The 24,888-nt window shown below is 45.3% G+C and overlaps 1 protein-coding gene across 1 annotated transcript; it reads right to left on the bottom strand.

Annotated features, from left to right (window-relative positions):
* Positions 1-14,684: 14,684 nt before the first annotated feature.
* On the bottom strand, positions 14,685-19,741 carry LOC133420424 (tripartite motif-containing protein 16-like). Its single transcript, XM_061710118.1, has 4 exons — positions 19,124-19,741; positions 16,836-17,833; positions 14,881-14,971; positions 14,685-14,774 (listed from the first exon to the last, which is right to left on the bottom strand). The coding sequence occupies exons 1-4, from the start codon at positions 19,739-19,741 to the stop codon at positions 14,685-14,687; spliced, it is 1,797 nt and encodes a 598-aa protein (XP_061566102.1).
* Positions 19,742-24,888: the final 5,147 nt, after the last annotated feature.

Raw genomic sequence — 24,888 nt, forward strand, 5'->3', positions numbered from 1 at the left:
GTCCTATAAGACATGCAAAGGGAAACACCTCGAGGCCTTGCATGAGGTGAATCTCCAGCCTGGCAGGAATGAGCTCCAGCAGATGCTGTTGCTGAGTTTCACAACTTTTGCATATATTGCTTGCTGGTGGATGATGCAGTGGTAATGAAGTAATGTGAATGCCTAAGTTACAACACACATCACTTAAAACACACACACACACACACACACACACACACACACACACACACACACACACAGTTTTTCATCTTCTGTGCTCAAACAAACTCTTTAAAAACTCATCTTAACATCTGTTCATTACAGTTTTTTACGATTGAATAAACACAATTTTGATTGTTTTGTTTTGTTTAGCAAAACCCAACACACGAATAGCACAACCACATACCCAATTAGCAAAACACCTTAGCTCCTTTGCAAAATGAACCACTCTTGTAAAAACTATACACTAACTTATCAAAACCATATTTTTTTACCATATGAAACACACACGTTGCATATGACTTAACTCTGTTTGCACCAGTTACACTCTGCTGTTGAAAATCTTAAACACTTTCGGCTAATTCTGCTTCTAAGTGCATAGAGTAGTATGGGTGAAGCACACAGTGAATTTGCAAAACATCGCTCGGATTTGCACATCTGTAAACACAATGTCTGCTCACACTTTTTGCAAAACAATACACAGTGAACACTAAACACACTTGTATGCATTACTGTAGATACCACACAGGAGACAAGACTAATGCTGTTGACAATGTTATTTATTTTTTTCCATATACTCAAGCCAACATGGCGAAAAAAAAAAGCATTTCCCAGTTTTCATGAACATAACATTTTATCCTGTACAACCCCCCCCCCCCCAAAAAAAAAGAAAACACGGCACATAAATTGCTACTGTTGGTCTCTTCTCCTAGCTGGATCTGGCCAGAGAATTTCATCCACATCACAGGCAATATCCTCATTCGCAAGACAGCGGGGAAAGAATCGCCGTGCATGCCGTATCCACCCCTGTATGGCTGTGGCCTCAATCTGGTCACAGGCCTCCTCCATGGCCTGAATGAGGGCTACCCGAGCCAGGGGGTGCAGATCATAAACCTTCCACCGCCATGCAGAGAAAAATTCTTCAATTGGGTTAAGAAATGGAGAATATGGCGGCAGGAAAAGGACTGTGTAATGTGGGTGCTGCATAAACCAGTTCTGAACCAGTGCAGAGCGGTGGAATGAAACATTGTCCCAGGTGACAATGTATTGGATCTGCATGTTTATGATTGTGAGGTTGTATACTCTGTCCAAAAATGTAAGGATGTGAGGTGTTTTATACGGACCCATGTTGGCATGGCGGTGGAGGACCCCATTCTGGGTGATGGCCGCGCAAAAGTTGATGTTACCCCCACTTTGCCCCGGGACACTAATACAGTTTTTGCCCGTTGCTTGAACACATTTTGCAAAATTTCGCTCATTGTGCCAAAACTCTACACACAAGTAAGCATGACACAACACTGGGAAATATACCATTCACATATGTGTCAAATTGAAACTCTACTATCACTGCCTTAACTCTGCTATCAAAACCTAAAAATACTTGGTCAAAATGTAACTCTGATGACAAAATGACACACACTTGTATCATATGCATACACTTTCAGATCAGGGAGAACACACTAGTCTACTTTATATAAAACACTGCAGTCTTTGATTTTGGTTTTTCATTTTTGTTTATTTAGCAGGCACATTTTCAAGCAACCAAAAAAACCAAACCAAATAGGCCTACCCAATGTTGTACATAGTAACGTGAACTAAAAAAAAAAAAATAGAAAAAACACTATATTGTAAAGAGATAATTGTGCATACTGCACGTGGGCTCATGGTTGTGTGAACAGGCGTTGGCGTCCTCCCCCAGAAGGTTTTCTAGTCATTCTAGAGAAATACAAACAAAAATTGTCATCAATTTGATTCTTTTTCTTACAGTACTTCACTGTATATAATGTATCATCCACTATACTGAACCCTGCAATACCCTGTACATGTGATGTGGTAATGTGATATACTGTAGAGTGCTGTAAATACCATCTAAGTAGAAGGTAGAGAGGGGAAGACATACCTGTTTTCCAGTCTGAATGTTCTTACAGTATTATAGATGCCACTGGACTCTCTGCCCAGCTTCCCTCATTGTCAGGCCATGATCTATAACATGATCCACCAAAGTTGCCCTTATATCGTCAGATATGGAGGTCCGTGCATTGCCTCTTCGACCTCTGCCTCTTGCTCTCCCTCCATCCATGCTTGCAAAGTTCTTGAAATGGCTAAACTGAGGCCTTTTTGTAGCTGGCTGATTGGTGTTACGTTTAGCAAGCAAGTGTCTTCAGGTGTGTATTTGAATGGTTGCAATTAACCGATGTGTTTTGTATTTTGGAAACATGTGTTTTCCAAATGGCACCCTGAGATTTCATTTGTGAACGAAGTGTCTTATGTATGAAATAGAGTCTAGTATGCAGGACCAAGTGTGTTGCATAAAGGACTAAGTGTGTTGCAGAATTGCAACTAGAGTGCAAAGCAGCGCTTTGGTTTAAGGTATGGGTACATGTGTTTGAGGTATGGTAACAAAAGTTTCAAGTTGTGTTACTTTAGTTTAAGCATGGGTTTATAGTGTTCAAGCAACGGGCAAAAACTGTAATTGCCCTCTGGCCAATTACATTTCTTCCACATTTCTTAAAGTTGGACCTCTTCTCCTTTCAGCTTCACCTCTTCCTGCTTGAAATCTTCCTCTTCCTCTTCCTTGGCCTCTACCTCTGGCACGGCCTCTGCCTCCTTCTCCTCCTTCTCCGATTCCCCCTCTCATCCTCACTCTTCCTCTTCCTCTTCCTTCCATTTTGGTTAAGTTTGGTGAAATCACCTGCTGCATTTTTATAGTGCTTAAACCTGATTGGTGTGTCTACAATTAAGCAATCTTGTGTTTGCACACCAAATGGCAGTGTTCAATCAACTGGCTCATAGGTGTGGTAATTTGACAGTCAGTGCTTTAGAAGTGCAAGGAAGTGACATCTTGATATACTTCTGTGTCTAATGCATAGACGTGTGTGTTAGTGTTTCAAATCACTGTGTGTATTGTTTTGCACAAAGTGTGAATGGACTCATTGTGCTTACAGTGGTGCAAATCTGGGGCCGAGTTTTGCTCCTTGAGTGTAAGGTTTTGATAATTGGGCAAAACTTTAGATTTTAGTGTTTATTCAATTGTAAAAAACTGTAAAGATAAAACCAGAGAACGTGAATGTGTTTATACACAGACTTTTATTTATAAGCTGCAAAAGAAAAATGAAAAAGTTAAACGGATTAAATCTGCTGTAACGGAACAGTTTATGTAAACACTGATGTATATTATGTGATGGATGTTAGATCAAGCTTTATAGTCTGAAACTCGGATAGAAATGGAGGCGGATTCTCTGTTGAACTGCTTTCATGTTGTTCCAGTAAAAAAGACTGATTCGATTAAAAGTGTGTTATAAAAAACGAGTCAGTTGCAGGAAGTTGTTTATGTCAGGACATCTTCTAACATTCTGTATAGATCTTGTTAGAGTTTGTGGATTTTTGAATTGTCACTTTTTAGCACATTTATAACCATTTTTCTTCACTTAGAAATATATTAAATGATTCGATCAAAAGATTAATGTTACACGTAAAAGTTAAATCGAAATCTTTCCAGTGAAACTAAGTATTTAGTTAATATGCAAATTCAAACCATCAGTAAGTATCACTGAGTCACCATGGCAACGCACAGTAAGAGGGAGAGATCTTGATACATAACCTGAAAGTGCAACAGAAACCGTCAGCACAAAGAACAAACAGGTCTAAACTGACTGAAATTGGATCTGCAAAAGGGACAAAACCTTGTTGAGTCAATTAAAACTTCATGAAACACGTTTGTTGTCCTTGAAGAATCGCTGCCATCTTTCCGCATGTAGCGGAACTACAAACCATTTGTTTGAACTAAAAGTCCTCGTTGCGTCACTTCCAGTATTTAGGACGTTCCCTTTTAATTTTTATTCATTTGTTTCGTACAAGTGTGTTCTAAAATGTTAATTTGTTTCTTAAAGTTTGTTTTTAAAGGGAACCCTGGCTATTACTGTAAGACATGTAGGTCTTAAAAGATAAATGTTGGTATCAATTATAACAATGTGATATAAAAAACCTTTTTGATGTCTTCGTTTTTATAAAATTTGAAAATATAATTTAACTCGTAGGTCGCCATTGTTGTTTACACCGCAATGCATTCTGGGTGGTGACGTCAGTCGGTTGCACCTGCTGGCCCCCGTACACTGTTGTGACCATAGACTTATATACATAGACGCCGCATCCACTGAAGTGGCGTGCCTATAGGTCCGCCATCTTGGTACAGACCACTCGCCACGGCAATGCATTACATCTATGGAGGAGCGGCGTTTCTACACACACAAAAGTGATCATAAATGATGTTGTGAAGCTAATTTCACGTGATTTGTTTGTCAAACGTTACACATTACAGACAGACATAGATAAAACAAAAAGAAAAGAAAGAAAAGAACCCAGAAAACGTTCAATGTTCAGGTATTTATTTACTATACAAGTATTTACTATATAATTGTTTCTATTGCATTACTATTATTATTAATATTATATTATATTAACATATATTATATATAAAGAAAAAGAAAAAAAGCATGATTTAAAATTTAAAATAATAATAAATATAATAATAATAATAAGATAAATAAATAAATTAAATAAAATTTTACATAATTCACAAGATTTAAAATATGATTAAGTTTTGAAACTCAAATTTAAAAGTACCAGTGCAGAAACCAGCTTAAAACCAATCATTAAAGACAGACAGACATCAGTTAACAAGATTTAACAAATGAGAAGATTGCAGTGCATTATGGTCGGAAAAGTAAATTGTAATTACGGTATATGAAGTTCATCTGTTTCCACAACAACGGATTCAAAATCACCAACTCTGATCCTACAGCAGAGTGACGGATGGACCGGATCCTGGTTCTGGTAGGATCACTTCTAATAGAACCTCTGCTGGGTGGTGGTATGGGACTTTTTATGACAATATTTAAAAGAGATATAATCATTAGTGAGCAGAAAGATCATTTCCCTTGGCAAAGTAATTTCCCTCGGGATGAATAAAGCTTCTTGAATCTTGAGACATCTAAACCATCACCGTGGTTCTAGATGAACTTCTAACATTTACTAATTACAGTTTTTCTTGATTGCCTAAGCATGATTTTCAAAACAGGGCCCGTGGTTTCAAAACACTACACACAATTAGCACAACAACACACCAAATTAGCAAAAAACTACAGATCCTTTGGAAAATTAAACACGCTTGTAAAAACTATACACTTCTTTTTAAAAACCACACTTTATTACCATATGAAACAAACACGTTTCACATTACTATACTCTGTTTGCACGAGTTACACTCTGCTGTGATAAACCTAAAACACTTTTAGCACTTCTACGTCCCTATGATTAGAGTAGGCTACTATCAACAAAGTACAAATATACAGTTTTTCTTGATCATTTTGGCCCATTTTTCCATTCACAGTTTACTTTTTCAAAACAGCTCACACAAAGCCCTTAACAGAAGCTGAAATAACCAAAACACTTTATGATGTTTGCAGAATGACACCACTTTCTCTAAACTTGTCACACATCCATCAAAACCAAACTTTTCCATCAAAACCTAGAATTTTTTCTCAATTGAACATGTGTGTTTTCTCATTTATTTACTGTAACGATGGATAACAAAATTGAAACCACAGCTATCAATATCAACTTTTGTTCAACACCGTCATAGTATTGACTATTTTACAACTGACAACATACTACAATTTGGGTTTTGTATTGAGCACTCTAACTTAGTTATATAAGTTAGAAATATACTGTCACAGAGTATTTACAGTAAAATCAGAAAATGTGTATACAGTAAAATATTGTAGATCTGTTTTTGTATTGCTGAAGTTCCTGTCAACACCATTGATTTACATTTATTCTACTGGGTACAAAATGTCAAGATTCTGACAGAAAAATATTTATTGCAGTACTTGTCACATGCACATACTGTAAGCAATCAAAATGACAGGGTTCAATATGCAGTACAACAAAGGTCAATTCTCAAAGTAAGTACTGTAAATGAAACACAATCAAATGAAACCCTGTAAATATGAAAAAAATAAAAATACAGGAAAATTACGCATTGTCGACACAGGCCTGACGATCAGGCCACATGTTCTCATCCACGTCCTTCTCGATCTATGCTTGGTGTCAACTTCAAGCTATTGACCTCTTTGGTTGAGGACTACTTGCTTTGTTTTGCAAAGAGAGTTCACACAGGTGCTGATATTTTTTTAGAATTGAGAGAGCAGTTCCAATTGGCTGCTACAAAGTGTCTGCAATGTGTTGCCATGGTAAATCAGTTATGTTTTGTGTCTCTTTGTGAGAAGTGTGTTAACTGTTTTGAAAAGTGTATTACAGTAAAAGTCAAAGAAAATTGTGTGAAAGCAATGAGAAATAGTTAACCGATTCGCCAGAGAGGACTCTTGCTGTGCAAAGAAGGTGTGAGCATTAGATAAAGTTGACCCATGATGTGCAAAATGTGTCAAAGCAATCGAGAAAAACTGTAGTCTTTCTCTGACTCTTGTGCTTGGAGACCAATGAGCTCACCTGCTGCTTTCTATAGTGTAGATACACCTGATTGGTGTGTCTACATTTAAGCAAACAAGTGTTTGCACACCTGATGACTGTGTTGAACCAACTGGTTGGACGGTGTGCTAATTTGACAGTCAGTGCTTTGGTATTGCAAAGAAGTGACTTTATGATAGATTTTTGTGTCTAATGTACGTTTAGTGTGTTTAGTGTTTTGAAAATCACTGTGTGTAGAGTTTTGCAACAAGTGTGAGGTTGACAATGTGCTTATAGTTGTGCAAATATGGGCTGATGTTTTGCTTCTTGAGTGTAAGGTTTTGCTAATAGTGTACTACTTTTAATTTTAGTGTGTAAGCAATCGAAAAAAACTGTAATCTCTGAGGGAGTCAGGATCATCAAATGCTTTACAGGGTTTTTATACTGTTTTCCAGCTCGGAATCAAGCACTTTTCAACCGCTTTCAATGTTCATTGTAAACTCTTCCAGGACTTTACTTGTTGTGGTAAATCACGTATTTATATGAAAACATGTACCCAAAATAATTGTCTTTTTCTCTATGATATTTAAAACATGCTCTGCTTTGAAGGATCAACATTCTGTTTTACAAAAACAGGAAGATGTGAAATATTTAATTAATTAAAAGTATATTTTTTTACATTTAAATGTGTCATTTGTTTCTCATGTGACTCGTCAACATCAAATAATTCTGGAAAAAATGGAGCAGCAGCGGAGAGATTCCGCCCAGCAGCAGCGGAGATTCCCAGCAGCAGCGAACGCACCACGAGATGTGGTAGTATCGCGAGAACGAGGTAGCAGAATCCAACATGGCGAGGTAATACTTTCGTTTTCAATAAATGCTTTAAAAACGATTATATTCTCAGTTTAAAATAACGAAAGGGTAGTTTATAGTTAGATTATATAATTCCGAACCCAACCTGGAGCAAAGCGAATCTTTAGACGCATCTATAGACGAGTATTTTGAGAGATTTGTCATGGTGAAGAAGTCTGGGGGCGCGTCCTCCGGCGCTTCCTCCACGCCGAAGCGTTGCCGTCCTGAGGATTCCCCTGGAGCAATTTCTCCTCCAGGAAATACCACCGAGGACATTCTGAGGTCCATTGACACCCGCTTGGCCTCCCATGACTCCCGTTTATCCCTGGTGGAAGTCCTGCACAAGGAATTCCAGTCATTAAGAGAAGCTGTGGAATACGGTAACCAGCAGATGGAAAAATTGATGGCTGAAAACACCAATCTGAAGAAGTCGATGAAATCCATGTCAGAGGGTTTTAGCCGACTCCAAAATGAAAATAAATCTTTAAAGGAGGCCGTTTTAGACCTTCAAGCTCGTTCCATGAGGGACAACTTGGTGTTCTCGGGGATCCCGGAAAAACCTGATGAAGATCCTGAACAATCCGTCCAGGATTTCATCCGGAACCACCTGAAGCTTCCAGAAGACCTGGCGAACTCCATCACGTTTCACCGCGTCCATCGCCTAGGAGGAAGAAGACCCGAAGCCCAGAGACCCAGGCCCATTGTTGCTAAATTCGAACACTATAAAGACAAAGAGCTTGTGAGAAGAAGGGGGCCACAGCTACGCGGATTGCCGTTCTCCGTGAACGACCAGTTCCCCCGGGAGATCCTGGACCGTCGCCGAGTCCTCTTCCCGGTCCGGAGGAGGTTCATGACGGAGGGATCTCGTGCTGTCATCACCGTGGACAAGCTGTACGTGAACGGACAACTGTACCGCGACTCCAACATCACGCCCTGGCTCTTCTAAAAAAGGATGAGTACAAAATTTACTTTCTTTTCCTCTCTTTCTTTCTTACTAACTGGTGATTAGGTTAGATATAGTTACATAAACACTTGGTGATTAGATTAGATATAGTTTCATAAAATATTCTCGGCATATATTAATGTATTAATAATTCTTGCTCTGCTAGTCTCGGTAAGTTATAGGCTCACACTGGTGATTGCCTTTCTCTCTCTTTTTTTTACTTTCTCTATTTCTTTTTCTATCATGTTTAGAATTATCTCCCTCCCCCCCACCTCACTCCCTTTCCCCTTTTTTTTTCTTTTTTCCCTCTATGTCCCACTCTGCTGCACTTTCTTTCTCGGTTTGGTAAATTGGTACAAACACACATTTCACACATCTAGAATAACATGGCACACACACATACAACAGCTTTTCATGCAACATTACCACTTACATATAATGTTACTTTCAATGATTGGATTATGGATAAATTAAAGTTTGTCACCTGGAACGTAAACGGAGCCGGGAACACGGCAAAGAGATTAAAACTTCTTAACCAGATACAAACTCTGCAGGCAGACATTGTCCTACTGCAAGAAACTCATTTAGTTAAAGCTTCGGTAGATGCATTGGCCACGGCACAATTTCCGCATGTTTTCTGCGCCTGTTACAACTCCAGACAAAGAGGGGTAGCAATTCTCATTAATAAAAGAGTAAATTTCACCGTAAAGGACACTCACATTGACTCAGAGGGTAGATATTTAATTTTAGTCTTGCAAATTCAAAGCTTGAATTTATGTATTTCTAATGTATATGGTCCAAATGTTGATGACTCCTCGTTTTTTCACTCTTTTTTCACCTCACTCTCTGCTCACCTAGACAACACAGTCATCATCGGAGGAGACTTCAACATGGTTCTGGACCCTGGAGTGGACAGGCTCAGTAATGCAGGCGGACACAGGAGTTGGCAGTCAGCAAGTATTGTTAAGCAATACATGAATGATCTGGGTCTTTGCGATACATGGCGCTCTCTACACCCAACCCTTAGGAACTACACTTTTTTCTCAGCCGTTCATCACTCATATTCTAGGTTAGATTATTTTTTAGTCAGTAGCTCTCTGATGAGAGATATCTCAGAATCACAAATTCACCCAATCATTATTACTATTACTATGACTGGATAAAAATATTATACAGCTCTCCCAAGGCACGTGTAAGGACAAATGATCAAATCTCTACAAGTTTTACCTTGCAAAGAGGCACTAGACAGGGTTGCCCTCTCTCTCCCTCATTATTTGCAATATTTATTGAACCTTTAGCAGCAGCTATTAGACAAAATCAAAATATTAAAGGTATACAATGTAAAATATTAGAGCACAAAATTAGTCTTTATGCGGATGACGTACTCCTCTTCCTCCAGAACTCACGATCTTCACTATCACAGACAATTGCACTTATAGAGGGATTTTCATCTCTGTCTGATTATTCTATTAATTGGTCTAAATCCACTGTTCTGTGTGTTAACTGCAATTTTAGGAATATAACCAATACTCAATTACAATCAGGGAACATTAGATATTTAGGCATAAACATCTCCCCTAGGCTGTCAGAGTTAATAAAATTAAATCATGTTCAGCTTATAAAGAAAATAGAAGATGATCTTTCCAGATGGAGCTCTCTCCCCATTTCGCTCATGGGTAGAATAGCCACCATTAAAATGATGGTTTTACCAAAAGTAAATTATTTTTTCTCAATGATACCATGCAAACCCCCTCTTTCCTGGTTTAAATCGTTGGACTCATATGTATCAAAATTTCTGTGGAAAAATAAAACTCCACGTATTAGTTTAAAGACATTGCAAAAATCCAAAGAATATGGAGGTTTAGAATTACCTAATTTTCAGTATTACTTCATAGCCAGTAAGTTACAGTATATTGTAAAATGGTCAAAAGATCATCCTTTAGATAGTCAATGGCTGGACTCAGAGCAAGTGTTTTGTAATGAACTAGAAATCTCAGAGTTACCATTTATTAGTCAAAGTATCAAACGTCATCAATGTTTCAAAAGCATTAATATTAGCACAACTTTATCAGCTTGGTGGGAATTTCTTAAAATAGCTAAAATTTCACTTTTTCCATGTGACCGTACACCCATATGGAACAACCCAGACATCGTGAAAAATGATAAAAAGATGGTTAACTTCGTTCAATGGAGAGATCAAGGAATACGGTACTTACAGCACGTAATTGTAGGAGGACAGTTTGTACCTTTCAATACACTTATTGTTCAATACGGAGTTAGCAGGAATAAATTTTTAGAGTATCAACAACTTAAGGCAATAATAAATAAAACATACAAAATTAGCCAATTAGATTTACAACTTCCCGCTAAGATAATAGATTTATTGAATCTAAGCACTTTAAAGTTGTTATCAAAACTCTACAGGTTAGTGTCTAAACTGGACGATTCAGTCTCTCTCCCGATCTCTAAGTGGGAGGCGGATCTCTCTCTTAATACCGACCAGTTTTCTTGGTCACAAATATGCTTAAATACGTTTACTATGACTAAAAACCTAAACCTACAACTTATACAGTACAAAGTTCTTCATAGAATACATTATACTGGACAAAGGATGTTCCAGATGGGCTTTGTCACCTCTAATATCTGTTCACAGTGCACAGAGAACACCCCAGATAATTATATGCATGCTTTATGGTTCTGTACACCGGTACAGAGGTTCTGGAAGGAGATTTGTGAGGATTTATCCACATGGATCAACCACAGAATCCCAGTATGCCCCACGGTATGTATATTAGGTCACCTGGGAGACACTCAAATAGATCCTAATTGGACACACCGGGTTCTCACTGCCTTATGTATCGCAAAGAAAACCATTTTAGTAAATTGGAAACAAAAATCCATTTTATGTATCAACCATTTTAGGAATCTTTTATCAGATCATATTAGTAGTGAGATAATGTCTGCCTCCACTGAACAACATTCGGCTGAATTGCACTCTCTGTGGTCCCCGTTTATTGGCTTCGTTACCTAGTGGGGGCGGGGGGGGTGGTGATCTCGTAGCCCTTGGGGTTGGGGGTCGGCTTGGGGGGTCTGGGGCGCGGGCCTCTGGTGGCCCCTGGGGGGCGGTGGGGGGGGCCGCGGGGCCCTGTCCCTAGCCGGTGGGGGCCTTGGGGGCCTGTGGGGGGGGTTACCTCATGGCGGTGGGGGGGGGTGGCTGGGGAGGGCTCGGGCGGGGGGCTGTGGCTGGGGCGTCTCCGGGCCTCCCGGGGGGGGCGGGGCCGTGGACGTGGGGGTCCCACCCGGAGGGCCCGGCCCTGCCTGGGTGGGGGGTGGCTGTCTGCGCTGGGGGGGCATTGCTGCCTTGGTCCTCCGTCGCTGGGCGGGGGCCAAGTGCCCCTGCGGATGTGGGGACTCCGGGACCCTTGGGGTGTCCGCCGGGGTGGCCTCGGGGGGGGGTGGGGCCGGGTCCGGGGAGCGGGCTTCCCCTGACCGGGGGGTGCACGGGCGGGCGCGACGGCGGGGTGGCACCATTCCCAGGTATCTATGTCTTATGTTGTCAGTATGAATGGGAGGATGTTGGACCGTTTCCTCCTCCGTCTGGGGGCTCCGGCGGCGCCGGGGGCGCCCTTGGAGGTACGGTGGGGCCCTTGCCCGGCTCGGGGGGCCGGCCCCCGTCTACTGGACGGCCGGTGGGGGGACGCGGGTGTCTTATCAGGGCCGGCTTTGCTGGTCCTGCTTCCTGGCTTCGGCCTCCGCTCCCCCTCTTGCCCCCCCTACACGATTCATACGCACATAGGCGAAAGGCCGGGGGGTCCGGGTCGTGGGGGGCACTGTCCCGCGGGGCCTGGCACTCCCCGCCTCACGGTTTTAACAGCAAAATAGACACTGCACATTCAACACTTAATAAATACATTTGACAAGGACACGTAGTTCGGGAGGGGGGGGGGGTCTGTGTCAATCGATACTTGGCCCTCCCTCCTCCCTGTTTTTATGGCATTAATCACATGCACTCAACACAAGGGGCGGGAGGGGGTCCCACATCACCCGCGTTCCCTCACCGGCCTGGGCCTGGGACGGGTGGGTCGGGTTACCCGGGCCTGGCGGGGCCCGCCGTGCAGCCTGGGGTGCCTTCTGGCGGTGCTGGATCCCCCCGGGGAGGGGGAAACGGTGCGTGATTGTATGTCTGTGTCGGTGAGAATGCGGTATGGAAGGGTCCTGCCATGGAGGATTTGAGCCTCCATTGGCAGGACATCAAAAACTTAATAATTTATCAATATTATATTATACAAAGATGGTTATTATTAGTATTATTATTAGTATTATTATTAGTATTATTATTAGTATTATGTATAGTATATTATATTATTATTAGTATAGGTATCGGATAGGTGAATGGATGAATGAATGGGATGCCTGGGTCTGGGGCCCTCCGTTGTCGGGCCTGCGCGGGTGTCGCCTTGTTGGGGGGTTCCCTCTCTCCGGGCCCGTCTCCGGTCCCCCCCGCTGCCTCTACGGCGGGGCGCCCCTCTGGTCTTGGAGGGCCACTTTCGTGGGGGACGGGTGCGCCTGCCCGCGTCGGCGGCCGGGGCGGCTCTGTCTCTCCGGGCGGGCTGGCCCCCTGCCGGGTGGGGGTCGCTGGCCTGAAGGGTGAGGGCCTCCTGGCCGCGTGTCCGGCCCGGACCGGGTGGCCGGGGATTGCCTGGGTCGCGGTCCGCCGCCGCGGGATCCCTGGCTGCTTCTTTCCGCGCCGTGGGGGCCCCGCCCGCGGGCCCCCTCGGCCGCCGCCGGGTGGGGGGGGGGGCCTCGCAGGCGGTGGGTTGCCTCCCTCCTACTTCTCCCCTCTGTGGGGTTGCCGGTGGCCTGGGTTCCGGGCTCTTCCTTGTCGGCCTCTGGTCTCACGGGTGGCGGGGTTGCTCCCCCCCCTCCCCCACTATAGATACACTTCAGGTGGAGCTTTGTTTGGTTTATTACACACACACACACACACACACACACATACACACACACACACACACACACACACACACACACACACACACACACACACACACACACACATATAGTAATTTAGTCACACGCATACACACACACACACACACACACACACACACACACACACACACACACATGCATGATCATATACATACACACACACACACATAGACATACACACTGGCTTGTTCACCTGCATGCTGGCTCTCTAGTTTTTGGGTTTAGGTAGCGGTAGCGATAGCTTAGCTCAGACTGCGATCAGATCTCAAGATTTAGGTCGATTGCTGTTCGTGTTTTGGATGGCTCCGTGCCGGTTTCGTGCTTTGTTTGTGGTTTTTTTTGTTGCAGATTTCCAGTGCTTGACGTGTGTCTCCGTGTGTTCCTGCTTCCTGGATTGGCAGTGGATGTCGTCACCACCCCCCCCCACCCCCTCCCCCCCCCAAAAAAAAAAAAAAAAAAAAAAAAAAAAAACACTGGGTTTGTATGTGTATATTTATGTATGTGTACGCATATGTGTGCGTATATATATGTATATATTACATATAGTAATAATGCACATATATACACTTTTGGTTTCTACCGTCATGGTATCAATCAATAATATGCGTGCAGACAAGGTAAAAAAAAATAAATAAATAAAAATAAAAATAAAAAAAAAAACATCAAATAATTCTGTCACATTAATAAATCCAGCTGCTAAAACATCTGTCTTCTAGTTTGAGAGAAGACAAAGTTAATCTTCATTTACTGATTAACTTGGACGTTTATCAGTTTCCTGTCAGTCATCATCATCATCATCATCATCATCATCATCATCATCATGGTTCAAATAAAATCGAATTCTAAATGCGATAATAAAACGTTTCAAAGCCTCACCCTTAGTCTAAAACTCCCGAGCTGGAAATCAGAGAAACCAGTTTTGTTAGTGGTAGTGTACCGGCCCTGTCTGAATTTTCAGATTTTCTATCTGGTTTATTGATCAGTAGAGATAAAGTCATCATAGTGGGTGAACTTTAACATTCATGTGGATATTGACAGAGATAATTTTCTAGTCATCACCATCACTATCACCATCATAACCATTATCATCACAAAAACGTTGTGTAAAATGTAAATTTAAAAGTCTATTATCACATCATTCTGTTTCCTGTTTCCATGAAAACAGGTTAATAGTTGTAGTTCTTCCAGACGTCCAGCAGATGGCAGAGTTTTACACAGACGGCTTTATTCCGTTTTATCCAACTGTGATGTAGAAGTGCATCATGGTCTCTGGCAGGGTGAATTTCTTCAGCTGCTGCAGGAAGAACTTCCTCTGCTGGGCTTTCTGGGTGAGGGAGCAGATGTTCAGCTCCACTTGAGGTCCCGGGAGATGATGGATCCCAGGAAGCCGTAAGGCTACACACTGTCACTTGTCATGACAGAGTCCTAACCACAGAGGTCGGGGTGACGGTCTGAGGTCGGTAGGTCCTGTGGTCCTTGGCCTCTTGGGAACAGGGATGATGTTGGAGGTCTTGCAGCAGGCTGGAACGTGGCACGTCTCCAGTGAGGTGTTGAAAATGTCCCTGAACACTGGAGACAGCTGATCAGAGCAGCGCTGCCAGCTGGCTGGTGAGACAGAGTCCGGTCCAGCAGCTTTCTGGGGTTCTGTCTCCTGAAGAGTTTGTGGACGTCCCTCTCCTGGATTGAAAGAGTGGTCCCAGAGGTGGTGGGGGGTGGAGGTGAAGCACTGGGGCTGTTGGGAGGTGTTGTGGGGGATGGTTGCAGAACTGTCCCGTTGTCTTTCAAAGCGGCAGTAGAACTCGTTCAGGTCGTTGGCTAGGCGTCGGTCGTTGATGGAGGGGGTTTAGGCTTGTAGTTGGGCATCTGCCTGAGCCCTTTCCAGACAGACGCAGAGTCGTTGGCTGAGAACTGGTTCTGGAGCTTCTCCAGTACAGTCGTTTAGCCTCCTTCACTGACTACGTTAACATGCAGTCAAAATACGGGTTAAGGTCAATATTCCGGTTACTGAAACATTGGGAATAATCTGTTTCCATGCGTGAGCAAACAGGGTTATCCCTGTTTACATGGTAATTAATCATTTGGGATATCTGGATCAAACCAGCGACGCACGGAGAACGTCATGACGCAATTCCCGTCATTTCCGCTTCTTCTTTCTGTATCCAAATCCAAAACAACAACAATAACAGCAGCACGGCGGATAATCAACAGCCCGGTAGAAGTCGCCTTTTTCAGTGTCTTCCAGCGGTGCTTGATCTGGTCTGGCATTCCTACAAATCCTGATTCGCGTAACATTTTTCGCTTACCTTTCTGTAAATCTCGCTATCCCAGTATTTTCTACCGTCTACAAATGCCAAAATGTTCATATCCTTCATTACATTTATGAAGTGATTAGTCTCCTCTTGGTCTTGTGTTTCTCCGTGTTTATAAGAACTTCCTGGACTCAAAAGACCAAGATTCCTTGTGAACAGAGCATGCGCAGAAAACAAATTCCTGTTCCTTTTGATGGGGAAATCCCGTTTGGTGTTTACATGACCGAATATTCGGGTTAGAAAAGGAGTAAGGGGTCATATTCGGGTTATTAAAAACCGGAATATGAGCAAATTCGGCTTATTCAAAGGGGTTATTGGTGTTTACATGGCCGTGCGCAACCGGGTTATTGCAAATATTCCAGTTAGAAAAGGGTTATTGACTGCAAGTAAACGTAGTCACTGTTATTCTCTAGCGCTCCCCCCTGGAAACAGGCTCACGTATGGAATAACAGTTACTTTGAGACTGATTTTGCTGTTCAGTTATTATTTTCCTGTAAGTCAGGTGGTGCCCCACTTTGAGTGATTCATTTTGATAAGTAATGTTCTTTATTAATTATTAATAATTATCGTACGACAATTATTAATAACTCTTCATTAATAACTCTGTCGGCAGCAGCCCTGAACACATCCCAGTCAGCAGAGTCCAAACACGCCTGGAGATCGTCCATCGATCTGCTCATCACAATTACATCTGGAGCCTGAATTACTTCCTGGAGAAAATCTTTCTCTCAACTGTTTCCCGTTTCATCTTCGTCTACATGAATCATTTTTATTGAAGATACAAACTATATTTAATATAATCCGTTTCTCCCCAGATAATTAGAATATATTTATAGATAATACAATGAGACTGAGGATCAAAATAAGCATCTTTATTCATCTTTAACGGTTATAAAGTGTCAGTTTGTTGACAAATTAAAATAACACAATTCTCTGTGGGTGAAAAAATAATCCTGGGCAGAGAAAACCTCCACGGAGACACAGGAAGGAGCCACCTAAACAAACTCAAACATAAAGATGAATTGAAACTAAAGTCCACATGTTGAGCAGCTGTTTCTGGAATAACTTCCGTCTACTTCAACTTCATGAGCTCAACAGAGGCTCCACGATATGAAAGCCAGAGTCCAGCGTGGAGCGGCTGGGTGAAGGTGGTCTGGACTCTGTGGAGGAGGGTCATGGTCTCAGAGACGCTGTAGAAGGACAGAAGACCAGCTCCGTGGTCCAGGTACACTCCAACTCTGGAGGAAGGAGGACCTGAAACAGGAGTTTTAATGTTGTTGTACCGCAGTGTGTAACCGTCTGTGTAACATTGTAACGCCCAAGATTCCTGGTTGTATCCAAACCCACAACCTTGCAGGTTCCCCGCTCTGCTGATGTTCTTGTACGCCACTGCAACACAAACTGCTTCTCCTCTCACCTCCACCTCCCAGTAACACCGTCCACTCATACTCTGCTTGCTCAGCACTTGCCACCAATTAGTGAATCTGCCTGGATTATCACAATAAGACAGTTCTTTTTTCATTAAAGTCACTTTTCTGTTGGCATCAGATATAAACAGATGTTTGTGAGCTGTGTTTGGATCCAGAGTGATGTCTTGAGAAAGTTTCAAGAATCCATCTTTGGTCTTTGGTTCTGGTTCCGACAGTAAAACATCAACTTCAGCCACTGACAGTGAGATGTTTGTCCACGTCTCTCTCAGAAGGTCCTGTAGTTTCTCTCTGGTCTCTGACACAGCTGCTGTCACGTCCTCAAAGTACCTGAGAGGACGAATCTGGATGCTGGATGAGAGTGTGGAGCCACTGAGGGGTGACGGTGAGGGGTAGTTGTGGAGGAACTGGTTGTGGTCCTCTGTGTGTGAGAGCTTCTCCAGCTCAGCTTCTCTCCTCTTCAGGTCAGTAATCTCCTGCTGCAGTTTCTCCTGAAGATGTTTGACTCGACTCACTTCATGTTCCTGCTGGGATCTGACCTGCTGCTTCACATCAGAGCTGCTTTTCTGGAGGAGGCGGATCACCTCGTTGAAGGTCTTCTCACTGTCCTCCACTGCTTTATCAGCAGAGACGTTGATGTCCTCCACCTGTATAAACAACACCAATATGGATTTAGGAAACATCATTCTACAGAAATGGCTTTACTTCAATTGGTTGATAAAATTCACACTGCAATCAATAATAATGAATACGCTTTTGGAATCTTTCTTGATTTATCCAAAGCTTTTAACACAGTTAATTTTGATATTCTTCTTCAAAAATTATTACACTATGGATTTGGTGGAATCACTCGTGTGGCTTTTCAATTATATTCATAACCATCAGCAATGTGTTATCATTGATGGTAAATCATCAGAGAATCAGAAAATGCGGGATCCCCCAGGGGTCTATACTCGGGCCCCTGTTATTTTAGATTCGTATAAATGATTTGGCCGCAGCCTTGTCCTCCTTTTTTCCTGTACTTTATGCCGATGATACAAACTTATTTATTTCACATAATGATTTTTCATCTCTAATGGGAAAGGGTAACCATGATTTAGAAAACATTTCAAAATGGTTTAAACTTAACAAACTATCACTGAATATAAAAAATGTTTTTATTACATTTACATCAAAAAATTAAATATATTGTAAATCTAACAGCGGTCTGTCTATAGGAGATGACCCGCTCACTCAGGTTACATTATTGTCGTTATTATAATTATCCATGACAGTTTAAGCTGGAGAAACCACATCAACCATGTCTGTAAAAAAATATCTAAATTTATCTACTTCTGTTTTTTTTTGCTTTCTCTTTGTTTTTAGACTGCAATCATGTATTCTGCATGTTTTAAATCTTTGTACAATCTTTTGCTGTATTTTACAGGTAGAGGCCTTGTATTTAAGCCCCTTCAATCAATCAATCAATCAAATTTTATTTATATAGCACCTTTCATCCAGGTACATGAAATACAAAGTGCTTTGACATTTTGACTGAAAAATAAGCATAATAAACAAACAAAAAAAAAAACTGGGAGACCAAAAAATAAAAAACTGGGAGACCAACTTACATACAATATAGTTAATTAAAATGAAAAAAAAAAGATAAAAGTTCAAGGATTAAGGCTAAAAAAATAATCAGTCCACAGCAATAAAATATAATAATAAAAACATTACAAGAAATAGATAAATAAATAAATAACTAAAACAGATACTTTAAAAAAATGTTAAACAGAATAAAACTATAAAATTTGATGCTACATAAAAGCCAGACCAAAGAGATGGTCTTTGGGCTTTTTGCATCAGCCGAGCTTATTACCAATCTCTTTTTTACATTTGTATGTTACTTGTTCTGTTTTTTTATACAGTGCTGAATAAATAAATCAAATCAAAATCACCTCCTGCTGAAGCAGCTCCACGTCTTTCTCTCGGACCTGGATTCTCTGCTGGATTTGTTGTCGACTCACCTCCAGCTCCTTCTGCTTCTCACATCTTTCTGCTGCAGCTGCAACTGTTTCATGACCTTTATGTTCATCCATTGCACACAGATAACAGATACTCTGCTGATCGGTACGACAGAAGATCTTCATCACCTCATGGTGGAGAGAGCAGATGTTCTCCTGGAGCTTCTTGGAGGGATCCACCAGCTGGTGTTTTTGAAAAGCAGGAGCATCATAGTGAGGTTGGAGATGTTTCTCACAGTAAGAGGCCAGACAGACCAAACAGGACTGGACAGCTTTCACCTTCCTCCCAGTGCAGACATCACAGGTCACATCTTCAGGTCCAGCATAGCAGAGATCAGCTTGAAGTCCAGTCGTCTTCATCTCCTCCACTAACTCTGCTAACATGCTGTTTCTCACCAGGACGGGTCTGGGCGTGAAGGTCTTCCTGCACAGAGGACCCCTCCCATCCTCTCCATCCCAGTGGGTTTTAATACAGTCCATGCAGTAGTTGTGTCCACAGGGAATCGTCCCCGGATCCTTCAGTAGATCCAGACAGATGGAACAACAGATCATTTCTCCGTCCACTTCAACTCTTTTCTCCGATATTTCTCCTCAAAAAGTTCGTTTTAGTTCAGAGAGCTGCGAGTCCGTCAGTCCGCTTTACCGCACTGGACTCGAACCCGCGACCTGCGGGGTTTATAAGCGCCGCGCCGTCACCGGAAGTGACGTCACGTCCTTTCTTCTCCCGCTGCAAGTTCCCACCAAAATTCAAACTTTTCTCGTCGTAAATTACAAATAAATGAACTGATATGTTGTTGTCGCATGAAAGAGTCACTTTATTTCATGGTAGTTATAGTTTCATTGTCTACACTTAAAAAAAGAAAATAAAAACCAAAGACATTTCTACAGTTCTGGTTCCGTAAAAAAATCCTCTTTTTAAAACTTTATAGTCCAGACAAAACTTACAAGCAGTTTCCAAAAGCCTTTGAACCTTTAGCAGTTAAATAAACCTTACAGACCAACACAACATAGACAACATCAAATGTTGAAATGAAATAATATATACAAAGTAGCGTTGTAAATAAACTGTAAACATTAATTAAATGTTAATAATAATACTATATAAAACGTAAATTGTTGTGGGTTACATAATTCACTTAGGAACCCTCTGCGGGTTAATGTGGTTCCGCCCGGATAGGGCGCAGTGACGGACGTTACGCTTCCGGTTCAGTGTTATTGTGATTTGAATGGCTGATGTTAATAAACGGCTCGCGCCTTCATTCAACATTCATACTCCGCCTCCGACTCCCGTTCTTCGGCACCACACTGGTGACCCCGACGTCAGTCTCGCTGAAGACTCAGAGACTGAACCGAACATGGCAAACAACGCTACTTTTCTGAAGTTGCCGGAGTTTTGGGAGACATCAGCGGCGGCATGGTTCGCCCAGACCGAGGCGCAGTTCGCGCTCCGCGACGTCACAGACGACGATGCGCGCTATTACCACGTTGTCTCGGCGCTGGGGAGTTCCACCGCGACCAGGTCGGTGAGTTTCATCACCACCCCTCCAGCCCGGAATAAATATGAGGCTTTTAAAGCTTACCTCCTCAAGACTTTTGAGCTGTCGCGGGCAGAACGGGCCAGACGGCTGTTTGCAATCCAGGGACTTGGGGACAGCAAACCTTCCGAGCTGATGGAGGTGATGTTGAACCTGCTGGGTGCAGAGGAGCCCAACTTTCTTTTTGTTGAGCTGTTCCTCCGCCACATGCCTCCTCGCGTTCAGACAGCTCTGGCCAACACTGTTATTACGGAGCCCCGCGCCCTGGCCGAGGAGGCTGATCGTTTTTTCCTGGCTGCTCAACGTTGCACCCCGGAGGTGCTGGCCCTGACACGCAGCACTGCACCTGCGGGTGGCGACACGCCGACCAAGAAGGGACTCACTGCTGCTGACGGCGGCGCCAGCTCTGGTATGTGCTATTACCATGCACGCTTTGGCGCTAAGGCGAGCAAGTGCCGTCCCCCCTGTACCTACGCGGCGGGAAACGCCAGAGCCTGCGCTCAGTAGCAGCCGTGAGCGCAGGCACGACGAACCGGCTGTTGTTTGTCCGAGACGCCATCTCTGGACTCAAGTTCCTCTGCGACACCGGCGCACAGCGGAGCGTGCTGCCGGCTACGGCGGACGACACCGCCGGTGGTTCCCAGGGGCCGCCACTGACGTCTGCAGACAACACCCCTATCCGCTCCTACGGCACGAGGACCGTGGACTTGTGTTTTGGGGGTCAGCGATTCACGTGGGACTTTGTCACTGCTGACATATCTTTCCCCCTCGTCGGCGCTGATTTTTTGTGCGCGCACGGTTTGCTGGTGGACGTCAAGAACGGCCGCCTTGTTGACGCGCTGACCTTCTCCGCGATCGCGTGTGTTTCTGGGGAGGCGACCTGCAGTGGGCTCTCCGGCTCGCTCTCGGAGGGGGACAACTACCAGATCCTCCTCGGTGAGTTTCCCAGCCTGACTGAACCCACCTTCTCTGCGGCCACGACCAAACATGGTGTGGAGCACCACATCGTGACCGAGGGCCCCCCGGTCCATGCTAGGGCCCGGCGGCTCAACCCCGAGAGGCTCGAGGTCGCCAGGTCTGAGTTCGCTAACATGGAGCGCCTTGGCATCGTTCGGCGTTCGGACAGCCCGTGGGCGTCGCCGCTCCACATCGCCCCCAAGCCAGGGGGTGGGTGGCGGCCGTGCGGCGATTACCGCCGTTTGAATGACGCCACTACTCCCGATCGCTACCCGGTCCCGCACATCCAGGACTTCTCCGTGCACCTGGCGGGTAAGCTGATTTTTTCTAAGGTGGACCTGGTGCGTGGTTACCACCAGGTCCCCGTGCGTCCCGCTGACGTCCCTAAGACGGCCGTAGTCACGCCGTTTGGCTTGTTTGAGTTTCTGCGCATGCCGTTTGGACTTAAGAATGCGGCTCAGTCCTTCCAACGGCTGATGGACTCGGCGCTCAGGGACATGCCTTACGTTTTCGTCTACCTGGACGACATTCTCGTCGCCAGCTCCTCGGAGGGGGAGCACCTGGCGCACCTCCGGGGCCTCTTCACACGGCTCAGCGAGCACGGCCTCATCGTGAACCCGGCTAAGTGCCAGTTCGGGTTGCCCTCAATCCACTTCCTTGGGCACCTCATCAACAAGGACGGGGCCGCCCCCCTTCCGTCAAAGGTGGAGGCCGTTGCTGCTTTTCCCCGGCCGGATACCGCCAGGGCGCTCCGAGAATTTCTCGGGATGGTGACATTTTATCACCGGTTCATCCGCCGGGCGGCCCACACCATGCGCCTGCTGTACGAGGCTCTCAAAGGCAAGTCCGCCAACCAGGCCGTCGACTGGACAGCCGAGAGGGAGGCCGCATTCGAGGCCACCAAGGCTGCCCTGAGCCAGGCGGCTCTGCTGGCTCACCCGGCACCTGGGGCCCCGGTGGCAGTCACAACTGACGCGTCGGATTACGCCGTCGGCGCAGTGCACGAGCAGTGGGTCGGCGGCGCCTGGCAGCCGCTCGCCTTTTTCAGCCGCCAGTTGACCCCCAGAGAGCGTAAATACAGTGCGTTCGACAGGGAACTCCTGGCCCTCTTCCTGGCAATCCGCCACTTCCGTTTCCTCCTGGAGGGTCGGGAGTTTACGGCTTTCGTGGACCACAAACCCCTCACGTTCTCCATGTCTAAAGTGGCTGAACCATGGTCTGCCCGCCAGCAGCGCCAGTTGGCGTTTGTATCAGAGTACACCACCGACATCCGACACGTCGCCGGTAAGGACAACGTGGTCGCGGACTGCCTCTCCAGGGCGGTTGTAGGGGCGGTCCAGTTGGGCGTCGACTACGCTGGCATGGGCGCAGACCAGGCCTCGGACCGCGGGATCCAGGCCCTCAGGGCCTCCGACACCGGGTTGCGCCTGGAGGAGGTCGCGGTCGGTGACTCGGGTGTCAGACTGTGGTGTGACCTCTCTACTGGCCAGCCTCGACCGCTGGTTCCTGCTGACTGGAGGCGGGGCGTTTTCGAGGCGGTGCACAATCTCTCCCACCCTGGCAGAAAGCCGACCGTTAGGTTGGTTGCTCAGAAGTTTGTGTGGCAAGGGCTGAAGAAGGACGTGAGGGCGTGGGTCGACGCGTGTGTGGCCTGCCAGCGGGCTAAGGTGCACCGTCACACCAGGGCCCCCTTTGAAACCTTCACTGTTCCCGAGCGGAGGTTCGACCATGTTCACGTCGACCTGGTTGGTCCGCTGCCCCCTTCGCAGGGCTTCACCTATCTCCTCACGGTGGTCGACAGAACGACGCGTTGGCCCGAGGCCATTCCCCTCGCCTCGACAACCTCTTCCGACGTGGCCCGGGCATTCATCGGGACGTGGGTTGCGCGTTTCGGGACCCCTTCCGACCTCTCCTCGGACCGCGGCCCGCAGTTTACTGCGGAGCTATGGAACGCGGTGGCGGACGGTTTGGGGGTCAAACTACACCGCACCACGGCCTACCACCCCCAGGCGAACGGCCTGGTGGAGAGGTTCCACCGTTCGATGAAGGCAGCCCTCCGCGCGAGCTTAACGGATGGCAACTGGGTGGATAAACTCCCATGGGTCCTCCTGGGCCTGAGGTGTGCCCCTAAGGAGGACCTGCAGTCCTCTTCTGCTGAGTTGGTCTACGGGCAGACCCTGCGGGTTCCGGGGGATTTCATCCCGAGCGCCACTGCCCCCTGGTCGGCGGCCAAGCAGCGTGCCGCCCTGCTGGAGGCCGCTGGGGCGTTCACGCCCATCCCTACATCACAGCACGGCTCCCCCGCCTTCAAGGTGCCCCCCAGTCTGCGCTCTACGGATTTCGTGTTCGTTCGCCATGATGCCCACCGCGGCCCCCTGCGCCCTCCCTACGACGGGCCGTTTAGGGTCCTGCAGCACGGGGTTAAGAGCTTGGTTGTGGACATGGGCGGTAGGCCTGAGACTGTCTCGGTGGATAGGGTTAAGCCGGCCCACGTGGACATTTCCCGGCCATTGGAGTTGGCACAAGCCCCTCGTAGGGGCCGGCCCCCTGGGCCCTCGTCCCTGCCCCCGGTTGAGAGGCCCGCGCCGCTGTTGGCGCGTCGGCCCCCCGGCTCTTCGGTTGGTGCGGCTGCACCTTCGACCCCGCCCCCCTCGACCCCGGTTTTTCGCACCCGTAGGGGTCGCGCTGTCGTTCCCCCGCGGCAGGGGGATTTTGACTATGGGTGAATTCTGGGGGGGCTGGTGTAGTGGGTTACATAATTCACTTAGGAACCCTCTGCGGGTTAATGTGGTTCCGCCCGGATAGGGCGCAGTGACGGACGTTACGCTTCCGGTTCAGTGTTATTGTGATTTGAATGGCTGATGTTAATAAACGGCTCGCGCCTTCATTCAACATTCATACTCCGCCTCCGACTCCCGTTCTTCGGCACCACAAAATATAATAATCTGAGGTCTGAATGAGAGAAATCGAATTAATTCATTTTCAGATTTTAAGCCTTTTACTGTGCTTCAATAAATAGCAAGTGCTTTTAAAACATATTAGGAAATATGGGGAACCATTCATGAAATTACGCCTTTATAAAATATATTTATCCAAAATTATGAAATTATTCAACAGAAATTCCAGTTTTGAGTTTTTTGTAAAGGTGAAAAATTGTATATTATTATAGTTTAAAGTTGACAGCAACAGATTATGATCCCACCGGTG

This window comes from Cololabis saira, chromosome 20 (genome assembly GCF_033807715.1).
Source record: "Cololabis saira isolate AMF1-May2022 chromosome 20, fColSai1.1, whole genome shotgun sequence".
In the NCBI taxonomy this organism is placed as follows: domain Eukaryota; kingdom Metazoa; phylum Chordata; class Actinopteri; order Beloniformes; family Belonidae; genus Cololabis; species Cololabis saira.

Coding starts and splice junctions, on each gene's coding strand:
- LOC133420424 (XM_061710118.1), bottom strand. CDS start 19,741: ATGATCTGTTGTTCCATCTGTCTGGATCTACTGAAGGATCCGGGGACG. Junction 14,972..16,835: donor GTTGAGCTCATGAAGTTGAA/GTAGACGGAAGT, acceptor GCCACGTTCCAG/CCTGCTGCAAGACCTCCAAC. Junction 14,775..14,880: donor CCGTCACCCCGACCTCTGTG/GTTAGGACTCTG, acceptor TCCCTCACCCAG/AAAGCCCAGCAGAGGAAGTT.